General features: G+C 42.0%; 1 protein-coding gene across 1 annotated transcript in view; it reads left to right on the top strand.

The window, feature by feature from the left end:
- Positions 1-23,548, top strand: part of thsd7aa (thrombospondin, type I, domain containing 7Aa) — a 140,550-nt gene that overhangs the window by 113,004 nt on the left and 3,998 nt on the right. The window contains exons 21-27 of the mRNA XM_068710764.1: positions 5,566-5,711; positions 6,663-6,837; positions 8,980-9,153; positions 9,893-9,988; positions 12,207-12,289; positions 18,142-18,355; positions 19,354-19,441. Of these exons, the coding sequence (XP_068566865.1) occupies positions 5,566-5,711; positions 6,663-6,837; positions 8,980-9,153; positions 9,893-9,988; positions 12,207-12,289; positions 18,142-18,355; positions 19,354-19,441 (976 nt within the window). The remainder of the gene's footprint in view (positions 1-5,565; positions 5,712-6,662; positions 6,838-8,979; positions 9,154-9,892; positions 9,989-12,206; positions 12,290-18,141; positions 18,356-19,353; positions 19,442-23,548) is intronic.

Genomic DNA, 23,548 nt, shown 5'->3' with positions numbered 1-23,548 from the left:
AGTACAGATCTCATGTCAATGTGTCCTTGAGCAAGACACTTAACCCCAAACCCGTAGCTGTGCCTACGGTGTGTAGATAGATACTGAATTGTATTGCTTTGGATAAAAGCGTCTGCTAAATGACTGTAATGTAGTGTATAAGGATATGTTGCAAAGGTCCATTGCACAGTTCTCACTGCCTGAGTGGTATTCTATTTTCATATGCAAAATCAGTAGAGACCCGCTTTAAGATGTTACCACACTGCATTAACACAACTATCATCATGACACAATTAGGATTTGGGAATTAGGAAGTTGCTGGCTGCTGTTTGGTTTTCAGAAATGAAATACTTAGTAGAGAAATCGATTTCAACACAAGGTATATTTAGTAGCTGCTCCGGAGCGTCCAATCATATCATGTGATCTCCATCAGCAGATCTCCATCAGTTGCGTTTCAAAGACTTCTTCAAAGACTCCATGTTTGCTAAAAGCAGAGGTTCAAGGGTTGATGCTTGCCCTGGAAACGCTACAGTCTTGGAAATACTTTAACTTTAAAATATCCAGCCATGACTTACTACTCCTCTCTTTTTAAATTCTCAAAAGAAAAAACATATTCATCCCACTCATCTGACTCATGGTCTTCTGGAGAGCTCCTAAATCTGTGATTCCATTGGCCTATTTAGCTTACTAGCATTAGCTGTATTACATTTTTATATACAGTTGTATATACCGCAGTACATTGTTTCATATGGGAGTCAGGCAGGTATCTGAACCAGGTGTCCTATAGGTACAGTCTCAATACCGATTACTCGTGAAACCACGTAAATAACACCATTTTTAACGTAAAGGGACAGTATGTAGGATTTGGTGGCATAGTGCTGTGGTTGCAGATTGCATGTAACTGAATGCACTTCCTCTCAATCCTCCCTTTCCAACACTGCAGTAACGTGAGCCGCCGAGTGCAAAACCCTGGTGACGCTGTTCTCGTCGCTCAGAGGCCCTTCTTACCGTAATAACACTACTTTAGGATCAACGGCAGTCAGTCGCCGGCTGACGGTACCGATGTACACTGTGGCTCATGTTACTCATGTGACTCATGCCGTAGGAACGCAATAGGCTCTCTCTAGAGCCAGTGTTTGTGTTTTGTCCGTTCTGGGCTACTGTAGAAACATGGTGGTTCAACACGTCATAAAGAGGACCCGCTCCCAATGTAGATATGAAGTGCTTATTCTAAGCTAACAAAACCATTTTAGTAGACGCCGATGCTGTTGTATTAAATGTCAAGCGGCTACTGCTCCCATGCTTTCTGGAATCACACACTGGGGCGGCATTATGCAGCCGTTGCTTGGCTGCAACGGCGGCTTAGCGGCGGATCTTCTTTATGGCAGTATTGCGGAATCTTTGTGTGAAAGGGGCTATAGTTATGAATATCATATTCCATTCCTGCTAATGGATCCCCTTGAAAAAGTACACACTGGCCCTTTAACGAATCCAATGCTACCTCTTCCCACGGCTTTTGCTAGCGTGCTTTCTTAGCCGCCGCAGTGATCAGCTCTCAGTGGTCGGCCTCTCCTCCGGTAATGATGGAAACCAGAAACGCTTCATGATGTGAGAAACAATGATGTTATAGCCCTAAACCAACTGAGTGAGGGATAATAATGTCTGTGCATGTAATTCCATAGGATCAGGCCATTGATTGGCGGTCCATTACGAGTGTGTGCTCTGGGGCTCAGGGAGCACTCTGCTCTCCACGAGTCCTTGAGAAGAGCAGCTGCCAGAAGCAACAAGAGCAAATAGTAGATATGAAACCAATACAGGCTTTACCTACTGTGGTAACCTTAATCTGTCCCCAGGCGAGAAGGATTTTTTTTCCTCGTACGGAGAAACAGCAGGTAGGCCAAAGGAACAGAGGACTTCCTCGCTTTCCTTGCTGTGTTTCTCTTTATCTCCAGGCTAGCTGCGAGGACATACTTTCCTGGAAGGGTTCGTTCCTTTTCCGGAGCCAGGAATAGCAATGAGCTGGATTTGTGATTTCAAACAAACGGTCATACCTGGAAGCAGCAAAGTGCTGTTATCAATCAGGCGGTGTAGAAACACAGCTATTTTCCTGCATGTGTCCAACCTGTTTGCATAGATAATCATGACATTGTGTGTTCTCCAGCCAAACACTGATAGTGACAGCTGGCACATGCCTTTTTTTTTTTTACCCAGCAGCCCTCACTGCCACCCACCACTCAACCCCAAACACTGCCATGGTCGCCCGCAGGGAGACTGCTGAAGCATGAAAATCGTAATGGAGGGTGATAACTGCCTCCTGTCGGCGTAGGGCGCTAGCAGCTTCTGCAATAAAACCAGAGAACAAAGAAGCACACAAACATGGTGCTAAAAAACTTCAAACAGATATCTGGGGCCCAGATTCACTTGAGATTTGTGCAGGTAGTGTAAGTGGGTCATTTTTAAGGTAATACATTCGCTTTGACAGCTTTTGGGGGCGACTGTGGCTCAGTGGTAGAGCAGGGTCGTCCTTCAATTAGAGGTTTGATCCCCGGCTCCACTAGTCCATGTCCATGTGTCCTTGGGCAAGACGCTTAACCACAAGCGGCTCCCGTAGCTGTGCCTATAGTGTGTGAATGCCGTGCGAATGTTAGTCAGAGTCCTAACGGGCAGGTGTCATCAGTGTGTGAATGGGTGAATGATGACATGTAGTGTTAAAGCGCTTTGAGAGGTTGGAAGCCTAGAAAAGAACTATACAGTACAAGTACAGTCCATTTTACCATTTTACCATTTTTTGTCTGTCCCGGGGTTCGAGCAATCATTTAATGCATAACAAGCTAGTATGAATACAATAAGTGCTGAGTGGAAGGCTCAGGGTAGCACTTCCTGAAGAGGTGGGTCTTCAGCCTCTGCTGTCCTGACATCAGTGGGAAGTTCATTCCACCACTGTGGGGCCAGGACAGAAAACAGCCGCGACCGGGTCGATCGGCCGCAGTATCAGGCCTACACCACTTGAGAATTGTATTTGTTCTGTTGGTAATTTTAATAAAAGTGACTTTTTGTCATATTTGATCAAACTATATCCTGACTCAAGTACATGAGACAGATAATCTGGGATGAAATCCGGTTTCTTTGGCTCCTTTTAATCCTCCTCATGGAATTTGCAAGATTCCATTGTGCTCAAAGGAAAAACAACCATCCAGAGTTGTGGAGTCCCAAACGCAGCGTCAAGCACTTCTCGTGAAGCTGGTGAACCCACATCAAACACCAATTAATATTAAAATGAGAGAGTTTGCTCTGGTTGTGCTTGGTTTTGGCTCAACTGTTTTCAATGTGGCAGCCGGGTCACAAACGTTCTGATTTCATTGTGAAACAGTACACTTCAATATGTTTCTTGGGAGAAATAGGCGCACTAATAGAATCTTGATTCATGGTTGATAAGCGCTGCCTACTTTGACTGGTTAATGGGATAACACAAGCTTCATGAGCAATTAACACTGAATTAGAGACTCATTAGCTCTGATTGGTTGTTTTTCTTTGAATCTTGTCATTAGGGACCGTAAAAGGAGGCGGATGAACCTGTTTTTACAGATTATCCGTTTCATCTACTACTGTCAGGATATAGTGACAGTTTGGGCAAATATGATAAAAAAAGTTATTTTCATAACAGTTTCCAAATGCAGCTTTAAGGTTTTTTGAAGTTGTTTTTACATGATCGTCATTGAGGATTTTAGAATGAGCTTTTTTTTCATGCAGATTGGTTGGTTTGTTGGAAGATGAGCTGGCAGCTGGTGAGACCTGCTGCTGGGGAAACATCACCCAGTGACAAGCCAATAACAATATTAATGTTAATCAATCCTGCATGTACTCGAAGAATCACAGTCAAAGTTTTCTTTAAAGGGCTCTAGAGCTCTTAAAATGACCTTTTTTGAAGTAAATCAAACTATTTTACATTTACTGTCTCCTCTTAAAAGAATACTATGAAATGACCCTTTTGTATTATGAATGCTTCACAAATTGTACTTTTGAATACACAGATTTCTGTGATTTATGATACCTACTTTCCTATTTTATGTCACTTGAAGTATTAGCGCTGAATGTAGTATTTGTTTTGGGTGGTACGGTGGACCAAACCCACATGCACTCCCTTGGAGACAGCAGCTAATTGAGAGTTTTCTCACATCCCTCCCCTCGGGCAAATGTTAAAATGCAGAGTGAATTTGATGAAGGGCGCTCCTACCATCCTCCCCAGTCATATCCTCCAACATAAGACAGTCACTTGTTTAATTTTAACACAACAAAGGAAGCTGAATATTCCAAAATGGCTACAGGGAGTATGATAAAGCTCCAACACTGCACCATAAATTAAGTCAGCTAAAAGAGAAGTGTTGAATTATTGCCCTGGGACAGAAGAACATGAAAGAGGAATTCAGACTGTGTTCCTTGGAATAATACGGTTACTGGAGAAATGTACCCAAATGTAGAGTAAGATATGGTACAAAATCAGGTGTCATTACAGTGGAAGTCAGTACTCACAGGATGCATAACAAATAAATTGTTTGCAGAAAATGTAGCCGTTAAGACATCATTGAGATGATGAGATTTGACCACAACAACCACTATGTCTCTCTGGTGGCTAGTGGAAATACTCAAGTAGTGGCCTTTAGTTACCTCATCAGAGGAAATTAAGCCTTTACGTCATATTTCTTAATTATAGTTGTTATGTTTTTGTAAGAAATCTCCCTGTTTTCTAATCTGTCATTTTTTCCGTATCGGCAGTATTTTTTCCGCTTTTGAGCGTGTCATTCTAGACGCTCTAGAGCAAATTCGCTGGAAGTCACGTGAGGATGAAGAGACAGAGTCCGCGGAGACAGCGGGATGAGACACAGGACTTTCAGCCAGTAGAACGCTGTTTGTGTCCCGTTTGACACCAAGTCAACATTTTTTAAAAAGTGACTTATTTACATTCATTTATTTGAAGCTAAACCATGACCTTTTCCTGAACCTAGAGTAGTTTTGTTTGAATTCATAACGATAACAATGTGTTCAAAAAATAAGTCGTAATAACCTGCTTGCACAGGCGACCTGTATTTTTGGGTGAGGGGTGTTTGATTTGTATTTATCGTTTCTGTTAGTAGCTAACTTAACCCACCCTCCATGTTTATCTGTTGTCTTTATAAATTCAGTGTAATATACGTTCTTCAACAACATAAATACTGTTTTCATTCATTTCACCAGCCCCTTTAAGTTCAACTGATGTGTGCCTTTACATTTTTTCAATTTTTTTTGACAGTAAATGTTGATTGTGCTGAATTGAACATGAGTAATACTAGAGTTCGCTGTCATTCCCCGTCATTAGAGCCTGGCCTTCATGTATTCATGCTGGCCATCATCTTAACACCAGCTTTGATTAGAGAATCCACTGTAGCTGCAGTGGTGAAAGAGGTCACCTTGACGGACAGCGTGGCATTCCAAATCACTCGACACCCACACAAGTCCAGCTGCTTTGACCTGACTGTCTTCCTCATCTCAGTCGACGTCCTCGTGAATACATAATCATTTTGTGTCTTCTTTTTATCTGCTGTGCTGCAGGCAAGCTGTGGAGGAGGCGGACGGTGATCCAGGCTCCCCAGGGTGACGGGAGGCCCTGTCCGTCCCAGATGGAGCAGTGGAAGCCCTGTCTCGTGAAGCCCTGTTACAGCTGGAGATACAGCGTCTGGTCCGAATGCAAGTCTGAGGTCAGTCCCTCCCACTGTCTATCAGAAGTCTGTCTATATAGTGTCTGAGCCGCTTCACTTCAATAGATGGACAGCACGAGCATCACTATTCAGAAATGTTAAAGACATTTGGCATGAAAAGATGACATGACTACAGAGACCATTATATCATTGTGATATTAGAAATATTGATTATCAGTGAAAATACTCATTACCAACAGGTCCAAAATATATCTACACTGTTTCAACCTTTACGATCCCATATCAATAGACCCGTATACATTTTTATGTTTACAGTATATACTGTATTCAGAACTGTGTAGCAATGAATAATGTGATATTGTAACACTTAACCGTATGATCATTATACAAACTGGAACAACAGAGCATGGGCTGTGATTTTAAACTGTAATTTCATCACATTGACTTTAATTAACAACCACAGCCCTAGAAGCTGTAGGTCACAATACATTGACAGTGTCAGAAATGATCAAATTAGCAGCGCAGCCGGATTAGTCAAAGCATTTGATTTATTGTAACAGGACACTTTTGGACTGAATCAATTTATCTCATTGATAAGCTTTCTTTCTGGCTTTCCTCTGTTCTGATTCTTTTCTCTCTCTCTTCTTTTACTTGTATTTCTTCTTATTCTTCCCTATTTCCTTCCTCACCTTCAACATTGTTTTTTTTTTTCCTTGCATGAAGCGTCTCATTATGAGGCGGCTGTGGTAGTGTAAAGTGCTCAGAGTGATCAGAAGACTAGAGAGGTGATATGCAAAGTCCATAATGGAAGTCCAGTACTTTGACATGTTGAAAAAAAAAACCTTTAAGTCTTTCGAAGGCCCAGCTGGATCATTTTAGTGTAAACTGCCAGCTAACTCTGCATGATAGCATTTGATGCGTGAGTTCATTATACCCCACATACAAAGGTGTGTGTTAACCTATGCATATATTTGCTTCACGTTTCCTCAGGGGGCGAGGTGTGGAGAAGGACTGCGCTTCAGGAACGTGTCGTGCTTCGTGTCGGACGGTTCAGGTCAGCAGGAAAGCAGCCTGGTGGATGATGAGCTGTGTGGAGATCTGGAGCCCTCGGTGGACGGAGACGCCCACATCGTCCTGCAGGAGCCCTGCACTGTACCCTGTCCAGGTAAGCGTACAATACATGAACAGTGAGCAGTGAAATAGAGTTTACAGGTATCGTCCCTGCGTCAATCCTTCCCCCAGACAACAAAGCTGGCCTTGCTTATTCTGAGGGATTATTCAAAATGATTACAGCTTTGGTCTCATGAACATTTGGAGAAAAGAAAAGAAAACATTGAACTGGAATGCGGCGACATTGCTAAAAAGAACTCCGCAGTGAGATGACCGGGGAGGTTTGTAAAGAAAAGCTCAGCCCAACTTTTTTTGGAAGAGGAAATTAAAGCACGACGGCAATTTACCAAAACTCTCTATTGTAAACATCATCACAGGTAACAACAAAAGACCCGGCGGCTGACGCACTTACTGTTGAGTGTGTTTGATTATAAGAGCTTCAAGAGCTCCAGAGTGTGCCACACAATGCAACGCTGATGTTAACAGGTAGGAGGAGGAGGAGGGGGGGGGGGGGGGGGGCTGAGGACAATGTAGGAAAACCTCTCAGCTGCTACCAAGTTGCTGTAAAGAGAAAACGGTCTGTGGCTACAGCAGCTGCAGTGTGTGTGTGTGTGTGTGTGTATAGCATTCATTCAAGTGTGTGGGTACTTACGCCGACTTACTACTCCAGCTTGGATTGCGTGTGGGTGTAATCAAGTTAAGTGGCTCAGTGAAGACCACAAGGTCAGAGAGGACTCTCCGATCTGGTTCCTGTGTCCATTCTGACATCCATTCACTTTGATGGAAAACCAGTTTAACGGAGAGAAATATAATATGAATATGCTCAAATCTGCCTCGACGTCACAAAGGGAACAGTGTAACCTGTGCTACAGAGAATCTTCTCTTTGCTCAGAATGGCAGGTGATATTAATGAAAAATGGATCATGCTTTTTATTTTTTTTTTATAATTGACCTTTGTCCCACCACACAACCTTCCACTGCAAGTAAGTGAAGTTGATATTTGAATGGATACACCTGTACCTGAATGAAATGTGTCATATCTTCTATGATATCTCGAAGATTGCAGGAGTTAATCATCCAGTTTTCCTTACTAAAAATACACTTTGTAATGACAACCAATCTTCTAGTCCTCAAAGTACTTGTGTGGCTCAAGTGCTGATTGGAGGCTTTCCAGATCAAATGTGGAAAATTGGCATAATTAGACGCATGTCATGTGAAGTGCCATTAAAATCAGACCTTAATTTGAAATAGGCCCACTGTCTACCGGCCCTGTTTTATAAGCACATTCTATGTTTTAGTAATCCTCCACGTGTCCTGATCGGCTCCTGTTTACTTCCTCGCTCTTTGGGCTGTTGTCTTGATAAATTAACTTCATACATTTCCACAGAACCAATTCCAACAGTACAACAACAGACTGTCATGGTCAGCATTCTGCTGCTCTCAGTTTCTCTTCATAACAGTAATAGTTTCCGTTCAATAATTCGCTCCACTCCATTTGATTTTTTTTTTTTGTCGCTGTTAAGCTACGATCAATAAAACTCCACGTTTCCCTCAAATGATTTATACATTAAAAGTCTAAAATTCCTTTCTGCTTTTAATATGAAACATCTGCAGGACGTTTCCTGGTAGTAATACATTTAGACAACTGAAGGTTCACTTCTTACTTTTTATGCTTTCAACCACATCTCCGTCAGTGGATGCACTCGGCTCAGTTATGGTGGAAGTAGCTCGCTTGTCTCACTGTGACGATGCGATGCAGTTGAAAGCTCTGAAAGATCAGAGTCATTTCTTTTTTTTTTTTGCCGAACTACTGTTTACAATGTCAAGAACCTATTGTGTTGTATTCATTGAAAGTGACTGAAAAGTGACTTAATGGCATTGATTGTAGAAATGAGTACAGGACAGTCCAGCTAATTCCCCCCCCCCCCCCTGTCAATGTGTATTTCCTGGCTTTTATACGCTACCAGCCTTTATCTGTCCATGCAGGTCCCAACTTATGAATTAAATGCTTCTTTTGATTTGAAAACTTTACAATTTATGAAATTGCTAAGTGTAAAAAGAATGGTAGCAAGGGTGTTTGATGCTTAAAACATGAATTATGGCCCAACCAAATGTACTTGCTTTAGCGTTAGCAAATGATATGTTCCTTTAAATGCAGCATGGGGATTTAGAGTTCTGGTTTCTCAACTCCCTGTAGGAGAGTGCTACTTGACCGACTGGACTGTTTGGAGCCCGTGCCAGCTGAGCTGCGTGAGCGGGGATGACCTGGGTTTCGGCTCGGTCCAGGTCCGATCTCGAGCCGTGGTGGCACAGGACCCAGAGAACCTGCTGCAGTGTCCAGAACAGGAGCTGGAGGCTCGGCCGTGTACAGGTCAGTCTGGCAGAGTCCTGCTGGAACTCAAAATGACGATAACGTGATTCACAGAGGCATATTCAGCCCTGTCGCATGGAAAACTAATTTCTGCAAATGACGAATACCTTGAATGTTGACGTTTGTCTATATGGTCAGAGCAAGTGACGTAGTATATCCAGAGGCTGTTGTTGAAATTTACGTGGTATAATAACAATATAATAAGCGAACAAGTCTTCTAAGGAGGGATGGGAGCGGTGGTCAAACAAACACAGGACTTTCACCCAGGAGAGCGCTGTTTGTGTCCCGTGTGAAACCAACAGTAAGCTCCGACTTTAAGCGTGTTACGTAACGTTGTAATGCTTGTTATGTAACACCACAAAAGAAAGTCCGCTCAGGACAGTTATTTAGCTTAGCTAGTTCTGTTGTTACATTACGTTGTGTTATTATTTCAACACAAACCATGATCTTTTTTTAACTGTAACCCAAGTACTTTCATCTAAACCTAGATAATGGTAAAACGGATGATAAATGGACTTACTGTAGTATTCCGACCACTCAAAGCTCTTTAACACTACATGTTCACCCATTCACACCCATTCATTCACTGATGACAGGCGCTACCATGCAAGGTGCCACCTGCCCATCAGGACTATCTTTTCTGGCGACTGGGTTGGGCATATTATAGAATTATAGTTGGCCTATGAGCTACATTGCTGTTAAAGCTTTTAACAAAGTCCTGGTCATGCTCTTCTTGCAGAGGGTCAGTGTTTTGAATACAAGTGGAAGTCTGGACCATGGAGGGGTTCGTCTCGCCAAGTCTGGTGTCAGCGCTCAGATGGACTAAATGTCACAGGTAAGCATAATATACCTCTATGTGGAATTGTTGATGGCTATTGTGAACTGGAATTAGAACTTGGTTTATGTAAAGTAGACCACTCTGTAGTGTTAGTCTCAGTTTTACACAACAACTTTAAAGAAGCTACACTGCTGCCCAAAATCTTTAGCCCACCCTCCGATCAGCAAAAATAAAAAAATAACCCTCCCCTTAACTGACCCTGGCGAAATGTAATTTTAAATTAATGAAGGTGATATTTTTCATCCATTTCTTTTTGCTTTAAAATATTCTCAATTCATCCATCTAGTTCAACACAATCAAAAATTAGACAGTATTTGGCAACCAATGAAACAAGATGTCTACAGTCTGACAATTCAGATCCATCCATGTGAAATCAGAGCCCTGACACTGTGAATATCAAACAGCCTGTGTAGACCAGCCTGTTGCCTTGAATCGAGTCAAATAGCGTGGATGTGACCATAATGGGTTAAGCTGCGCTTAACACAGCTCTGACACATGAGGTGTTGCGATGTGCGTGGCGAGGTGATAATGTAGATGGGGTTACTTATAACCGTCTCCTCTGCAGCGTCAGAATCCCGGGCAGCTTCCTAAGCATTTCTTGACACTAAATCCCAGGAAACTGTAAGCAGATGAGGTTTTAATCCGTAGCAGGGCCACCGTCAACATTTAATCTCATTGTCCATCACATGTCAGGGTTAAACCCAAGCGCTGATAACATTGTTCCCAGTTCCTCAAAGCATAATTTCTCATCTGATATGGCATTAGATTGGAAGGGCTGTCTGGAAAAACGGATTCCTCTCCTCAAGCCATCTGCTTTTATTTACAACTCGTGCTTCATACAGGCCTGGAGCCGTGTCATATTTCTGGGCTCGCTGAGCATACAGCACTCCCTGAGCCCTGAGTTTAAGTGAACGAGGACAGTCAGCGCACCCACTGCTCCAGATGGTGCGCCTGCTTTGATTGGCACACTGCATATTTTTCCTTCTTGTAAATGTTTCCTTGCAAGCAGTGGTATTCCCCTCATGAATATTCATACCGAGCTCTCTTCGCGGGCATGCCACCTAATAAATATTCAAGAAGCTCTGATAGATTACCATGTATTTGCTGGTTGGATCAACGTCAGCACTGTCTGTCTCGGTCATCCAGCTTATTTTTATCCGCAGTGGGAATACACACTCCTTACCCCACATAGTGTACAACCTGAACCTGAACACATAGTGTTCTGAAAAGTGAAGCTAATGTGAAAGTGCCTTCAACTTGCATTCTTTCTACTGGTTATTAGTGGGCGACTCCTCTGGTTGCTAAAATAAGTCAGGTTGTATAGAAGTCTATGAGGAAATTACCCAACTTGTCACTTGATTTATGACCTCAGTAAACATGAGTTCATGGTCTCAAACTCTAGTTTCAAGTCTTCTTCAATACAGCATGATGTTCCTTTTTCTAAATGATGGTCACATTTAGAAGATTTAGAAATAAGACAACAAAGCAGGGGTATGCTTTAGGGCGGGGCTAACCTGGGATTGATGAGTCGCTTCTACAGCGTTGTCCGGTCTGGAAGTTGGCCCATGTTTTTGTCTTAGAAGTTTAACCGCTTCACAGTGCGTTTTCAGTTCACCTAAAAATATCTGGTTCAGCGTTTGGTTGTACTTAGCTCCACCCTCTCGTGTCACATCTGGTTGCAAAGATGGCGACGGCCAAAATGACAAATTCGAGGCTTCAAAACCATAGTCCACAATATCAAGGTCTCAGTTTCAATGCACTGAATCGTCACTTAAAAGGGGAAAATAAATAATGTTTAATGGCTATTAAATCACTTCTTGATGACTATACTTGATGCAATGTGTCTCCCAAAGGATGAATTAAAAGCAAGTGTCTTAATCAGTCTTGGGATTTGAGTGGAATTGTTGGTATTTTCCAAACTAAGCCACTTATCAAATTATTCCAGGACCACTACTCATGGTAAGTATCATTGTAATGAGCTAAATGTGAGAGAGACGGGAACGGAGATGCTGCTTGTAACACTAACCGCCTCCAGCTCAACACACTGAAATGGAAAGCAGTTGGAAAAACTGGGCCACAATTGTTCCTGTTCACGTGTTATTGATTGACCACAAGTCCAAAATCTGACACTGTTTCTTACATCTTGTACAGTGACAGAAACACCAGCTGTCCGCCTCTGACACTTGAGTTTGACCATTTGACCTTTGCTTAGCAGGTGGATGCCCAGTGACAGCTAAGCCGATGGCTGACCGATCCTGTGTCCCCCCCTGCACCAAGCCTCGCTCCCTGTGCACAGAGGTGAGTTTCGGAGAGATGAGATCCGCTCTTCAGCTTCCAAAGTTGCGACGTTGCTTCCCCAGGATGTTATTCCCCGTGAAGCTGTTTGAGCAGGGATTGAGTGTAAATGGTAAATGGAATTAGGCTTCTTGTGGTGTCTCTCTTGGTGTTTGTTGGCACCTTTGGCTTCTCTTGCAGTCTCCCAGCATCTTTTGACGTCTCTTGACGTCTCTTCACCCGTTGAGGTCTCTCAATGCCTTCAGTCTCTTGGCATCTTTGCTTCTGACCATCTGTTGCTTTCCTGGTGTCTCCCAGGTGTATCGTCTAGATTGTTAATGCCGAGACAGATCCAGCCCCTCTTGTGTGGCATCAGCGCTGATCCTCCACACTCCTCCCACACACTACGGCGGGACAAAACATCAATACGGGAATGTACATTATTACTTCCTCTTGCATTACATTCTCATTAGACTAATATAGATATTACTATGAAAAATGCAGGAGCTTTAAACGGCCAACGTCCGACACCAACAGACCTCTGGCCTCGCATTTCATTATTGATCATAATACATTTTTGTTTACAACAACATCTGGTTTGTCTTCGGGCGGAACACCACACCATTTTGTAACAAAGCAGGTTTAAGAAGCAGCACATTGTTGTTTTCACTTTTAAACCCTAATGAAGGAGTTGTCAATTTAGATCAATCCGATTTCAGAGAGGCATCGCTGTTAATAATCCCTTTAAACATTTTAACCCCAGTACTGTTCTGCTTTCTGGCATGAATGATGGAATGATGGCACAAGTAGACATGGACCATAGTTGTAGTCAGTGCGTGTTTGTTTGTGTATTAAAGAGGCACTAAGCTAATACTAGGCTAAGGCTATGCACTTCGTTGTAAATTGTTTTATCTCAATTGTCAAATTCTTTGAAACTGTATCGCATCTCTAAATCCCACCCCTACCGCACACGAAACAACAAACTCAAAAACACAACATAGCCTTGATCAAGTGGATTTCTTCCCAAATGTTAACTTACTGTGACACCTTTTGTCTTTGGCCTACACTCAAACACTGAAGAGTCAGTTCCGTTAATCTGAACAAACATGTTTATCTTTGCTTGCTTGCTCAGTAGCCTTCGGGAGAATTTAACAAAACAAGCAGTGTTGATTCTGGCTTACATTTACAAGCCACAGTTAGCCACGTCCTACTGCAACTGTTACCGTGCTAAGATACGTTTCCCAGTGAAAAAACAACACGGCAATGTCTGTCCGACTTCCTTCCACCATGAAATAAATCAGCAGTTCAAAGCCCCGTGTCTGTAGACCTCCAATATGGCTGCGAGGAGGGGTGCTGGATGACGGATTGAGCCCCAGGCACCCTGTTGGGATGAAAGCATCTGGATAGGAGGAAACAGAAAAGAAGGAGTAGAAAAGAGAGAGAAAAATAGAGGACTGGAAATAGAATAATCTAAGTCTCTTGGTGTTGCCACCAGTTGTTAAGCTTCTCCCATTATCCTCTCTCAGCACACCTGGACTGAAGCGCTGCAGGTTAAAGAGCAGCTGCTAATGTTTTTTTCAGGCAATACATTTTTTCAGCAGAGACTCTAAGAAAACCTGCTTTCAAACTCAGAATACACTGAAATAAAAAAATGTAAAATACATCCATGAGCTATACCTTACACTTATCCTTTAGAGCAGAGGTCTTCAACAGGGGTCTAGGGGTCCGTGGAGGTACTGCAGGGGGGTCGTGACATTTTTGGTTGATTAGACAATTCTTCATATTTTTTTTTTTATATTTTTTTCCCCCAATTCTTTTTCCACAAATTGAAATGTCTTTAAATACACATTAACATGAATCCAACATATTGTAGCGAATGGATAAAAGGAGGCAGAAGATGTTATTCATGTTACATTCAGCGACACACAGGAGCTCTCTCAAGCTGGGCACCGGTTCACTCACAGCGCGAGACTAGCCTGGACCTGGTCCCTCCAAGCCTCCTGCACACAAAGAGGAGGACCCGCCCCTATCGCAGCTGTGCCAATCACGAGGCCGCATGTTACACGCTGGCTCTGTCAGGTTCCCCGTGATTGACCGAGAACCTATTCAGTCCCCAGCTGACTAAGATCCTAGACACAAGGACGCACGCTACAATATTATATATGAATTAGATTAGATATTAATATATATTAATTCGATATTAATATTAGATTAGAAGAAAATAAGATACCGTGTGCAAGCATTTTTGCAAGATATTCCTGGCTAAAACACTGCAGCTCTTATCCACAACAGCCAACTACTGAGGCCAGTATATTAAAATGCCAAGTGTATGGACATTGTTATGAGCGAAAATGGTTATGGTTATACATTGTTTTAACTCGAACAAAAAACATGAATCTGTCCATTATTTTAATAGTTCAGTATTGTATGCAAGATAACAGGTATGTTTATGCATAGAAGTGGCACTAATAGACCATCACTCATTTTTCGTTTCCACATTTATGTTTAAAATAAAAACTTCAATTTGAATATCTTGTATGCATGATTATCATACAAGGTGTGTTTATGAATGGCAGTGGAACGGCCACCCTACTCACTGTACCTTTATAATAAAAACATGAAGATATGAATCTGTGTATTATTTGAATAGCTTAGTATTGAATGCACAATAACAAGGTATGTTTATTCATGGCACTAGGCCCAGTTTAATATAAAACAGCTTAATAATTCGTCTGGATGGCTGGGGCAAAACGCCACGTCTGTTGCTAACATGCGCACGCATATTTTTGATGATTGAAGGGTCTATTAGCTGTTACATTGTCACACTAATTGCTAACTGTGTGAGCATGTTACCATGCTGGCATTTACAATTAGTTCAAAGTACCACTGTGCCTGAGAATAGCCTCACAGAGATGCTGCATAGCTGTAGCTAATGTTGTCTTGAAATAATGTATTAATCTTTATGTACTATAATTATTGTAGCTAAGGCAGTTAGTCAGTTGTGAGACTGAAAGGTCAGGCTGACTAAACACCCACGACTGACAGTTATTCATAAGACCGACCAGTTGTAAAGAAACAGGCTCAAATTTCTCACTAAGCTGTGAGTTATATTTTTGAATAAATCTAAGCTAATTGCTAATTTTAGAACATTCTATTCAGACACAGTTCCTGGATGGTTGCTTAGTAAAAATGTATATCAAAACTACACCCTCCAAACTCAAGTATTGCTATATATGAGATATCATTTTGGCATTCATATGGTAAAATAACACCCATCCGTAGTGAGGGTGAGGTTTTCCCAGCATAACTATACACCACGAGGCACTTTACGGCACAGAACAGAAGATGAATTGTGTTTGTTTTAGCATGGTTGTACGAGCCGGAGATGTGGTTGCTAGAAGGAAGCTGGAGATGGAGATGTCTGGAGGAAGGGAGGATGTGTATGTATGAACATTACAGCGGCACCCTCCAGAGACTAAAACCAGATATAAATAAAACCATAACACGTTGCTGAACCACACTGCTCTTCCTTTGTTTGCCACTAAGGAGATGTAAATGATCATTTCCTCATTTCCTGCTCAGTCTGCTGTTGGACCTACTGTTTGCGCGGTGGGGATTTCTGGGGGCTGATTATCCCCCAGAGATTGTCGGGGAGCCGGGGACCCCCTGCAGGGTGATGAATAGAACCAGGCCAAGAGAGAGAGAGAGAGAGAGAGAGAGAGAGAGAGAGAGAGAGAGAGAGAGAGAGAGAGAGAGAGTGGATGTGGAGGAGGGGTGGCTTCCCTGCACACACACACACACACACACACACACACACACACACCACCCTACACAATTAAACACACGCCCTCTCTGACAAAACAGACAGCAGCAACAAACAGCACCACTGTCACTGCGATGATCTTATAATGCGATTGTGCAGATAAATTATCACAGGTGCTCTATGGTTTGTTGGAGATGCTGTATTTAATTTAATTTTAACATTTAGACAAACATTGTTTGCCATAAGCTCAGGCCCCCTTTTCTAAATACCAATTCATCTCAGAGGGTAGTGTGATTCTATCCCTTCCATAAGGCCTGCATGAGTTTTGCAATGGTTTTCTTGTCACATAAATACGTGAGAAATTAGACCCTTAAGCTGGCAAAGAATCCAAGCGTGTGCCAGTAAAATAGATGACATGGACCCATGGAAAACATGTCATATACATAAATTAATTTTCAAAAAAAAGAACAGGAGCTGAGGACTGTCAGACATGGGCCAAAATCAAGTCGACCCATCACGCTACAGTTCTGCACGGGCCCCAAGCAGAGTCCTGGACCTGGCCTGGATCCACACCTTTTACAGATGTGATCCGATAGAGACCTGAGACCCAAGGCAATACCTTATCAGACTTAGACTTAGGTCCCAGTTCGGCTCTTAGTTGATGGTATCAAAAGAATTCTAACATCAAGACAAATGGTCTCGTTCTCAGAGGTTTCTTGTCAGCTGCCTTAGATGCTTAATCAGTTGTCTTTGCCAAAATGTTTGTAATTAGAACACCTTAAACACAAATAATCAGTATTCAATGAGACCACACCCCCACAACCAGGGAGGAAAACAGTGGGAGCACAAATACAATATAATTGACAAAGAAAGGACAGTTATGGGAACATGGGGAAAAAAATCAAGAAAAGGGGAATAAAAGATAAGGCTGACATCAACCGAGTTTGCAAGAGACATACTGGTAAAAAGATTAAATAGAATGGCATTCAAGGAGCAGCAAAACGGATTGACAGATGTTAAACAGCAGAAGGCTACAGAGCTTCATAATATGTTCTTCCCGCTGTGGCTTCACTTCATCCACTCTTGTTTATTTCGCCTGTCTAGGCTAATTTACTAAATTTCTGCAGTATTCATGTTGTCTTTGTATTTTTTCACAGGTCATTGCACTTGTTGCATGAATTTGAACTTTTATCTGCAGGGAGCTTTAGTGAAGGGGTTGTCAGATACGTGTCGTGATCAGTAATGCCATATATTATAGTATATATATATATATTAAATATTGCGATTAGTCTTGATTAATCGCATTGTTATGTGCAAAGTTCAATAATGAATTCAGAAGTAGTGTATTGCTCATTTTTATTTTAAAAGTACTGCTATATGAACAAAGTGCAATAACATTTGGTTTGCACACACTTTAATTAAATCAGGTTATTTTTACCAGCAGTATTCTTTTACACAGTAGCAGTTATATTTCTTCACTATCTGTGCTCAGTGTGCTGACTTTATTTGAAACGTTCCACTGCTGTGCAACATGAATAAAAGGTTCCGCGCACGTTTCATCAAAATGTCTGTCTTCTGTTTTCATGACAGTCAGAGCATGTGAATGCAGCTCCCACTGTTCATCAATATAATGCACCGTAGCTCTGAGGTGATGACGGTTACCCAGCGATGTCCAGTAGTCTCCAGTGAGAGCAACAGCTGGTGGACGTTGTAACACCGTCTCTTCTGTAGTCCTCTCCTTTTCATAGAACTCGTGTATTCTTCTTGTGACGGTCGTCTTGAGAGGCTCATACGTTCCGTCATTCGTTGATCCTCAGAACGTTCCTCAGACCGACATCTTCCACAATACTAGTCGTCCTGCAGTTTGTATCTATCCATTTCTCTGTGGCATTTGTTAGCTTGTCTTGCTTTTGTTTATCTATACTTCTCCCACACTCTGCATCCTACGTAGTCTGATGAAGCCTCGGCAGACTCTGTGTTAATTAATGAATGTGTTAACGCGATAATAACTCGTTAAGTTACCCAGCACTAATATATATCAAAGGTGGCTGCTGAACTTTTAGGTTCCGGTGACTTTGTCCATCGTTTTAAGCCTTCCTCCTTCTTGTGTCAGGCAGGAGTGTGTGGCTGTGAGGATGGCTACACTGAGGTGATGACGTCTGATGGCCTGCTGGACCAGTGTACAGTCATCCCAGTGCTGGAGATCCCCACTGCAGGTGACAACAGGGCCGACGTCAAGACCATCCGAGGCTTCAACCCCACTCAGCCTGCAGCCAGCTCACCGGGCAGGGCCGGACGCACCTGGTTCCTGCAGCCCTTCGGCCCAGGTAACACAGCCTGTGACGTCTGAGCAACTGCTGTATATATCATGTTGACGTGGTGACTGTGGATTTTTAAGATGAGGCCAAATATGATAAGAATAGATGGATTGTACTGAGACAACAACCTGCACAACATTACAATGTATCCAAACTAGTGCGCTTTGTGGATGTATGTGATTGCTGAGAACACAACATGATTGCTTACTAAGCTATAATAGGAGAGGTGGGAGGAGGGGTATTAAAAGACAGGGAGAAAGGAGGAAGTCCTTGAATGAATGAAGGAGTGGTACCGGTGGAAAAGAAGAAAAACAACTATAAATGATGAAGGGGAAAAAAAAGGAAATCAGGGAATGGAGAAGGAAAGGAAGAAATACAAGAAGAAGAAGGAATGACAGGGGAGAGGAGGGAAGTAGGGAAGAGGTAAAAAGGAAATAAACAAATAGGAACCATGAGAAGGAAAGAAAGAAGAGAGGGGGAGAATGGGAAGAGGAAGTAAGAAAAGAAGGCGGAGACAGGAACTAGAGCTGAAAAAATGGAAAGTGGAAAGAAAGGAAGAAAGATCAGATGAAAAGAGAAGGAAAGACAAAGATATACAAGCATCACTAGTTTATTATATAAAAGACAAAAACAGAATAGTTGTAATTTATCTCATCAAATAGTGCAAAGTGAAATAACTAGCAACTCCTCGATCTAAAAGACCACATCACAGTGCAAAGTGACATGTACTGTATATTTTTATCTGTTCTCATTAACACATCATACGTATATTTAAAGGTGTTTCAGTACAATAACACATACAACACTGGTGTTAAAGGCGTTTGGTTGATCTGTGTATGCTTCTGTTACATTGATAATTCAGTTATTTCCTCACTGAAGTGGAGCAGAAACAAAAATGCGTATAACTCTACTGCCCCCTTCAGCTGAAAGAAGGCAGTGAATGTGACAGGGTACACAACGTGTCCTTACAGCGCATTAACACTGAGCATGTGCGATTATCTGTCTAGATGGGAAGCTGAAGACCTGGGTGTATGGAGTAGCAGCAGGAGCGTTTGTTCTGCTCGTCTTCATAATCTCCATGACATACCTAGCATGGTAACGTATTGCAGCACTTACATGTTATCACTGTCTGTCCATACTCTACGTGTTCTGTTGCTATCATCACACTGGTGACCATTCATGCCATCATTCACCTCCATTCAGTGATGTAATGGAGATCATAATGACAGGAAAAGAAATCACTTCATGTAAATATTGAAAAAAAGTGATGAACTCCCAAAAAGCCAATGTCAAAAAACATGGCTGATGAAAGACATTTAAATGAAGAGCTTGCCGAGATTTTATCAAGGTGCATTAACCATTCTTGATTTAATCAGCCGGTTTATGGTTTTTAGCAGATGGTATTTCTTATTTATTAAAGGACAGTTTTAAGTCACAGTGCAACACATTCTCACTTCGACTCATACGATTCACACCAGGTAGATCTCTACTGTCAGTTTTCCAAAAGGAATGAACAAAATAATGAAGAAATAAAAATAAGGCATTTAATTAAATGAAAAAGAAAAGAACTTATGCTGCTCTTTTTGCAAACCATATTCTAGCAAGCGACTCATACTAGGTTCCGGCTACAAGAAAACAAAACAGAAGCAGTAACAAAGTGTTTCATACTAAATAATATTCACCTCAGTTTTATACATGTTCACCATCTTATTTTAAGACTTTAACTGCACACTTTCCCAGTTGCTGCTGTGTTTTTAAAGATAAATACAATGATCTGCATTAGGGCGCATTAATATTTCTAGCAGATTAAATTGGCTCTGCTCTTAAAATAGGCATTGCTTTTAATTTCCCACTCACCAGCTCTACTTAATAATTCAATATGTATTTGTTCTACACTATCTTTTATTATAGGACTCTTAAAACGTTTGTTGCAGACTTTAGTCCGAGGCTTGCTCCCTGTATGGAGTGCAGCATCAATCTGATATGTGATCTGGAGGCTCTCTAAGGCCCATCAGGGATGAATATTTGAGTAAGCCAAAAAAAATGACAAACTGTTCCTGCTAATACAGATGTGTGGCCTTCATTACATCACTGCTTGTTTTTTTCATTTTGTTTAATTTGACTTTGAGTTCCCTTATCATTTGTCCCTTCATTTCCTGCTCTTTTCTCTCTCCATCTCCACCCTCATACTCACCCGCTCAGCTGTTGTAGTTGTTGCCTTTGCTGCAAGTCGAGCTCCAAGTCCCCCTCAGACGGGGTTTACTGGACGGACCCAAACAGCTTCGCGGTGCCTTACACCTGTCCCGCCTGTGAAAAACTAGAGCAAGACGAGTTACAGCGAAACAGCCAACTCCAACAACAGCAGCCGCCGCAGCAGCAATATCCGGCGCTGGTCCAACAGCCCCCACCATCCCAACAACCACAGCAGCCGTCACTGCCACTCCCACCACCACCGCCACCACCACCACCACCACCCTTTGAAACTCTCATTACTTAGTCAGGGCCCCGCCTCACTCCGGTAACTCTCGGTGCCTGACATTCATTTGTGCCTGGACACATTCTGTTCACTCATTTCAGTGGATCACTTCCTGGAGGTGAGCAGTCCAGCCTCCATCAAACACACCACATAACGGCAAGGTTTTTAATGTAGATGCAAACGTCATAGGTTGGCTCTTTTTTTTATGATTTTTATCATTTATAGAAGTTAGAACTTTATTCTGAAATGGTCTGGACCCAGGGGAAACCTCTGAAAAGTGAAGCCAATGCATTCTCTCTAGTGTCCATCAGGGGGCGACTCCTCTGGTTGTATAGAAGTCTATGAGAACATGACTCTACTTCTCTCTTGATTTATTACCTCAGTAAACATTGTAAACATGAGTTTATGGTCTCAATTGCTACTTTAAAGTATTTTCCAATACATCATGATGTTCATTTAGTAATTTCTTTCCTTTTTGGAGTAAAATAGATGATAAAGCAAGGGTGTTTTAACCACCGCAACCATGGCGTTGTCCAGCGTTCGGTATTGTTAACAGAGACTCAAATGAGTTGTCTGTTCATTTGTTAGTACAGTACATTTTCTTTTAGGCATGCTTTTTGCCAAAATGAATGTCCCAATTAATATCTAAGTTAACATGAATTATGGATGCACCTTGCATCTAACCTGGCTAGCGTTAGCCGCTAACGTAGCGTTTGCTTGTGTTTTTCCTACTTTGTTAAAGACATGACCAACCCTAATCTGCCTCTGATTGGCTTACCCTGACATTCTTACCCTAGCCAATCCCACTCCCTATGCCTAAACCTAACCAGTGCAACGGATGCAACAAGTAGTCGCTAATCAGATGCAGAGTAAAAGGCGGTTCATCGTGTGGCCATCGGTACCTGTAGCTGCTCAAGAGGAAAAAGCTAGCCTGGCTTCGTCTACACCAACAACTCTAAAGCGCGTTGATTAGCATGTTGTATCTAGTTTTGTGAAAGCTAAAATGTTTGGTGTAAGAAGTAGTTATTTGCTGGACCTATTTCTTGTTGGACAGTGTATCCATCCACCAAGCGCAGCGTCTCTGGCTGTATCGCAGGGAGCCAGATACAGTCAGTGAGCACAGGGTTTTGGTTCTGGTTTGCGTACAGGTAAAGCTAAGCTATGCTAACCACATCCCGACTCCAGCTCTGCACTTTAGATTCATACCTGTCAAATTTGAATGTATTGAGTCTAAAAGTAGTAGAATGAACCAGTTAGATCTTTATTCAATTATTTATGTTTAGATAATTAATATATTTAAAACCCACCTGTGTAATAGTTAGTAATCTTCCCAGGTTGTTAAAACTTAAACCCAAATGTAAAGAGAAAATATAGTGAGCACAAATTTTGTGTCCTTAAAAGGAATACTTTACCCACAAAATAACCGTATTTAAATCAATTCTTCACCACTTGAATTCTTATAGGACTTTATGCCTCCACAGTGAACCGAGAATCCAAAAACAGAGAAAAGTCTTGATGGATTAAAAACACTTCCACACAAACAGTCTCACGCTTGCACAGGCGCGCTACTGTGAGTCTGGACAAGTGACGGAAGTGTTAAATAGTAAAGTTATAGCAAAGACGTTAGTAGCATACGACCGGACAAATGAGACTTTTTCTGCACGAGTTGTGTCAGAGTTTGTTCAGAGATATTTTGATGTCGTTTTTTGATTGTTCGTTCACCGCGGAGGCATCCGAGAAATACAAAGTTTTCTTCAAGAATTCAACACGGGTGAGTAACTGAAACACAAATGGTTATTTTGGGGGTGAAATAAGTCCTTTAAGGATAGCTACTGCCCTGAGTGGCTCTCACTGTTCAACATTAGGAATACAAAGGGCTTTCCACACTGAGCATGTGCCAATTTGCGAGAAAATACATGATTGTAAAATTTCTCCTCTGCTGCCATCTTGTGGTCCTCTGTACACATTTCATTCTCGTCCATTTCTATTTTCATCAGTTCAAGAGGATAAAACCATTTAGAAAAATACTGTAGAAAATAACGTCAAAATGTTGCCAACACATACACAGGTAGCCTGTAGACAGAGCTTGGCATAGGCCTAGTTTTGTACTAAACTAAATAGAACATTTTGAAACTGAACTGCTAAGCTGAGCGTTTTGATGAAATGCGACACAATGACTTATTGACGTATGTTTGAACGTGATCACTCAGTGTCTACGACTCTTTAAAGTGAGCTGAACTAAACACTTTGAATTAGCCAAGTGGTTTGTCGGTTCCATCTCCAGCTGGAATAGACTCCAGCTCCCACAGTCCTGAACTGCATGGGCCATTTACACTCCGATAATACAACACATGGGACGAGTCCGAACTCGTCAAATACCGACGCTTCAAACGATGACGCTCCAGGTCCCCTCTACAGTTTATCAGTTTTGGACGTGTCTTTTTTTCAAAATGAACTTCCAAATTAGGTTTGCTTAGTTTTTAGGTTAATTTAGGCAACAAAGCCACTTGATTAGGTTCAGGAAAACGTCGTGGCTGTGGTTAAAATAACTATTTTTCTTACGTAAAATAAGTGCGGTTGTTACCTTACGTCTCTGGGGTTAGTTCAGTTACGTAACAAAACAAAAATGAAGTCAGCGTTAACTTCACACTACATAAAGTAGTCTCCTGGGTGAAAGTCCTGTGTTTGTTCACTCCTTACATCAAGTCACCTCCCTGCACATCCCG

The sequence above is a fragment of the Cebidichthys violaceus genome, unplaced genomic scaffold (assembly GCF_023349555.1).
Source record: "Cebidichthys violaceus isolate CVI_PGR_0920_01 unplaced genomic scaffold, fCebVio1.0.p SCAF_16, whole genome shotgun sequence".
In the NCBI taxonomy this organism is placed as follows: domain Eukaryota; kingdom Metazoa; phylum Chordata; class Actinopteri; order Perciformes; family Stichaeidae; genus Cebidichthys; species Cebidichthys violaceus.
The sequence above is the reverse complement of the archived record's forward strand: the minus strand, read 5'-3'. Positions and strand labels throughout refer to the sequence as shown.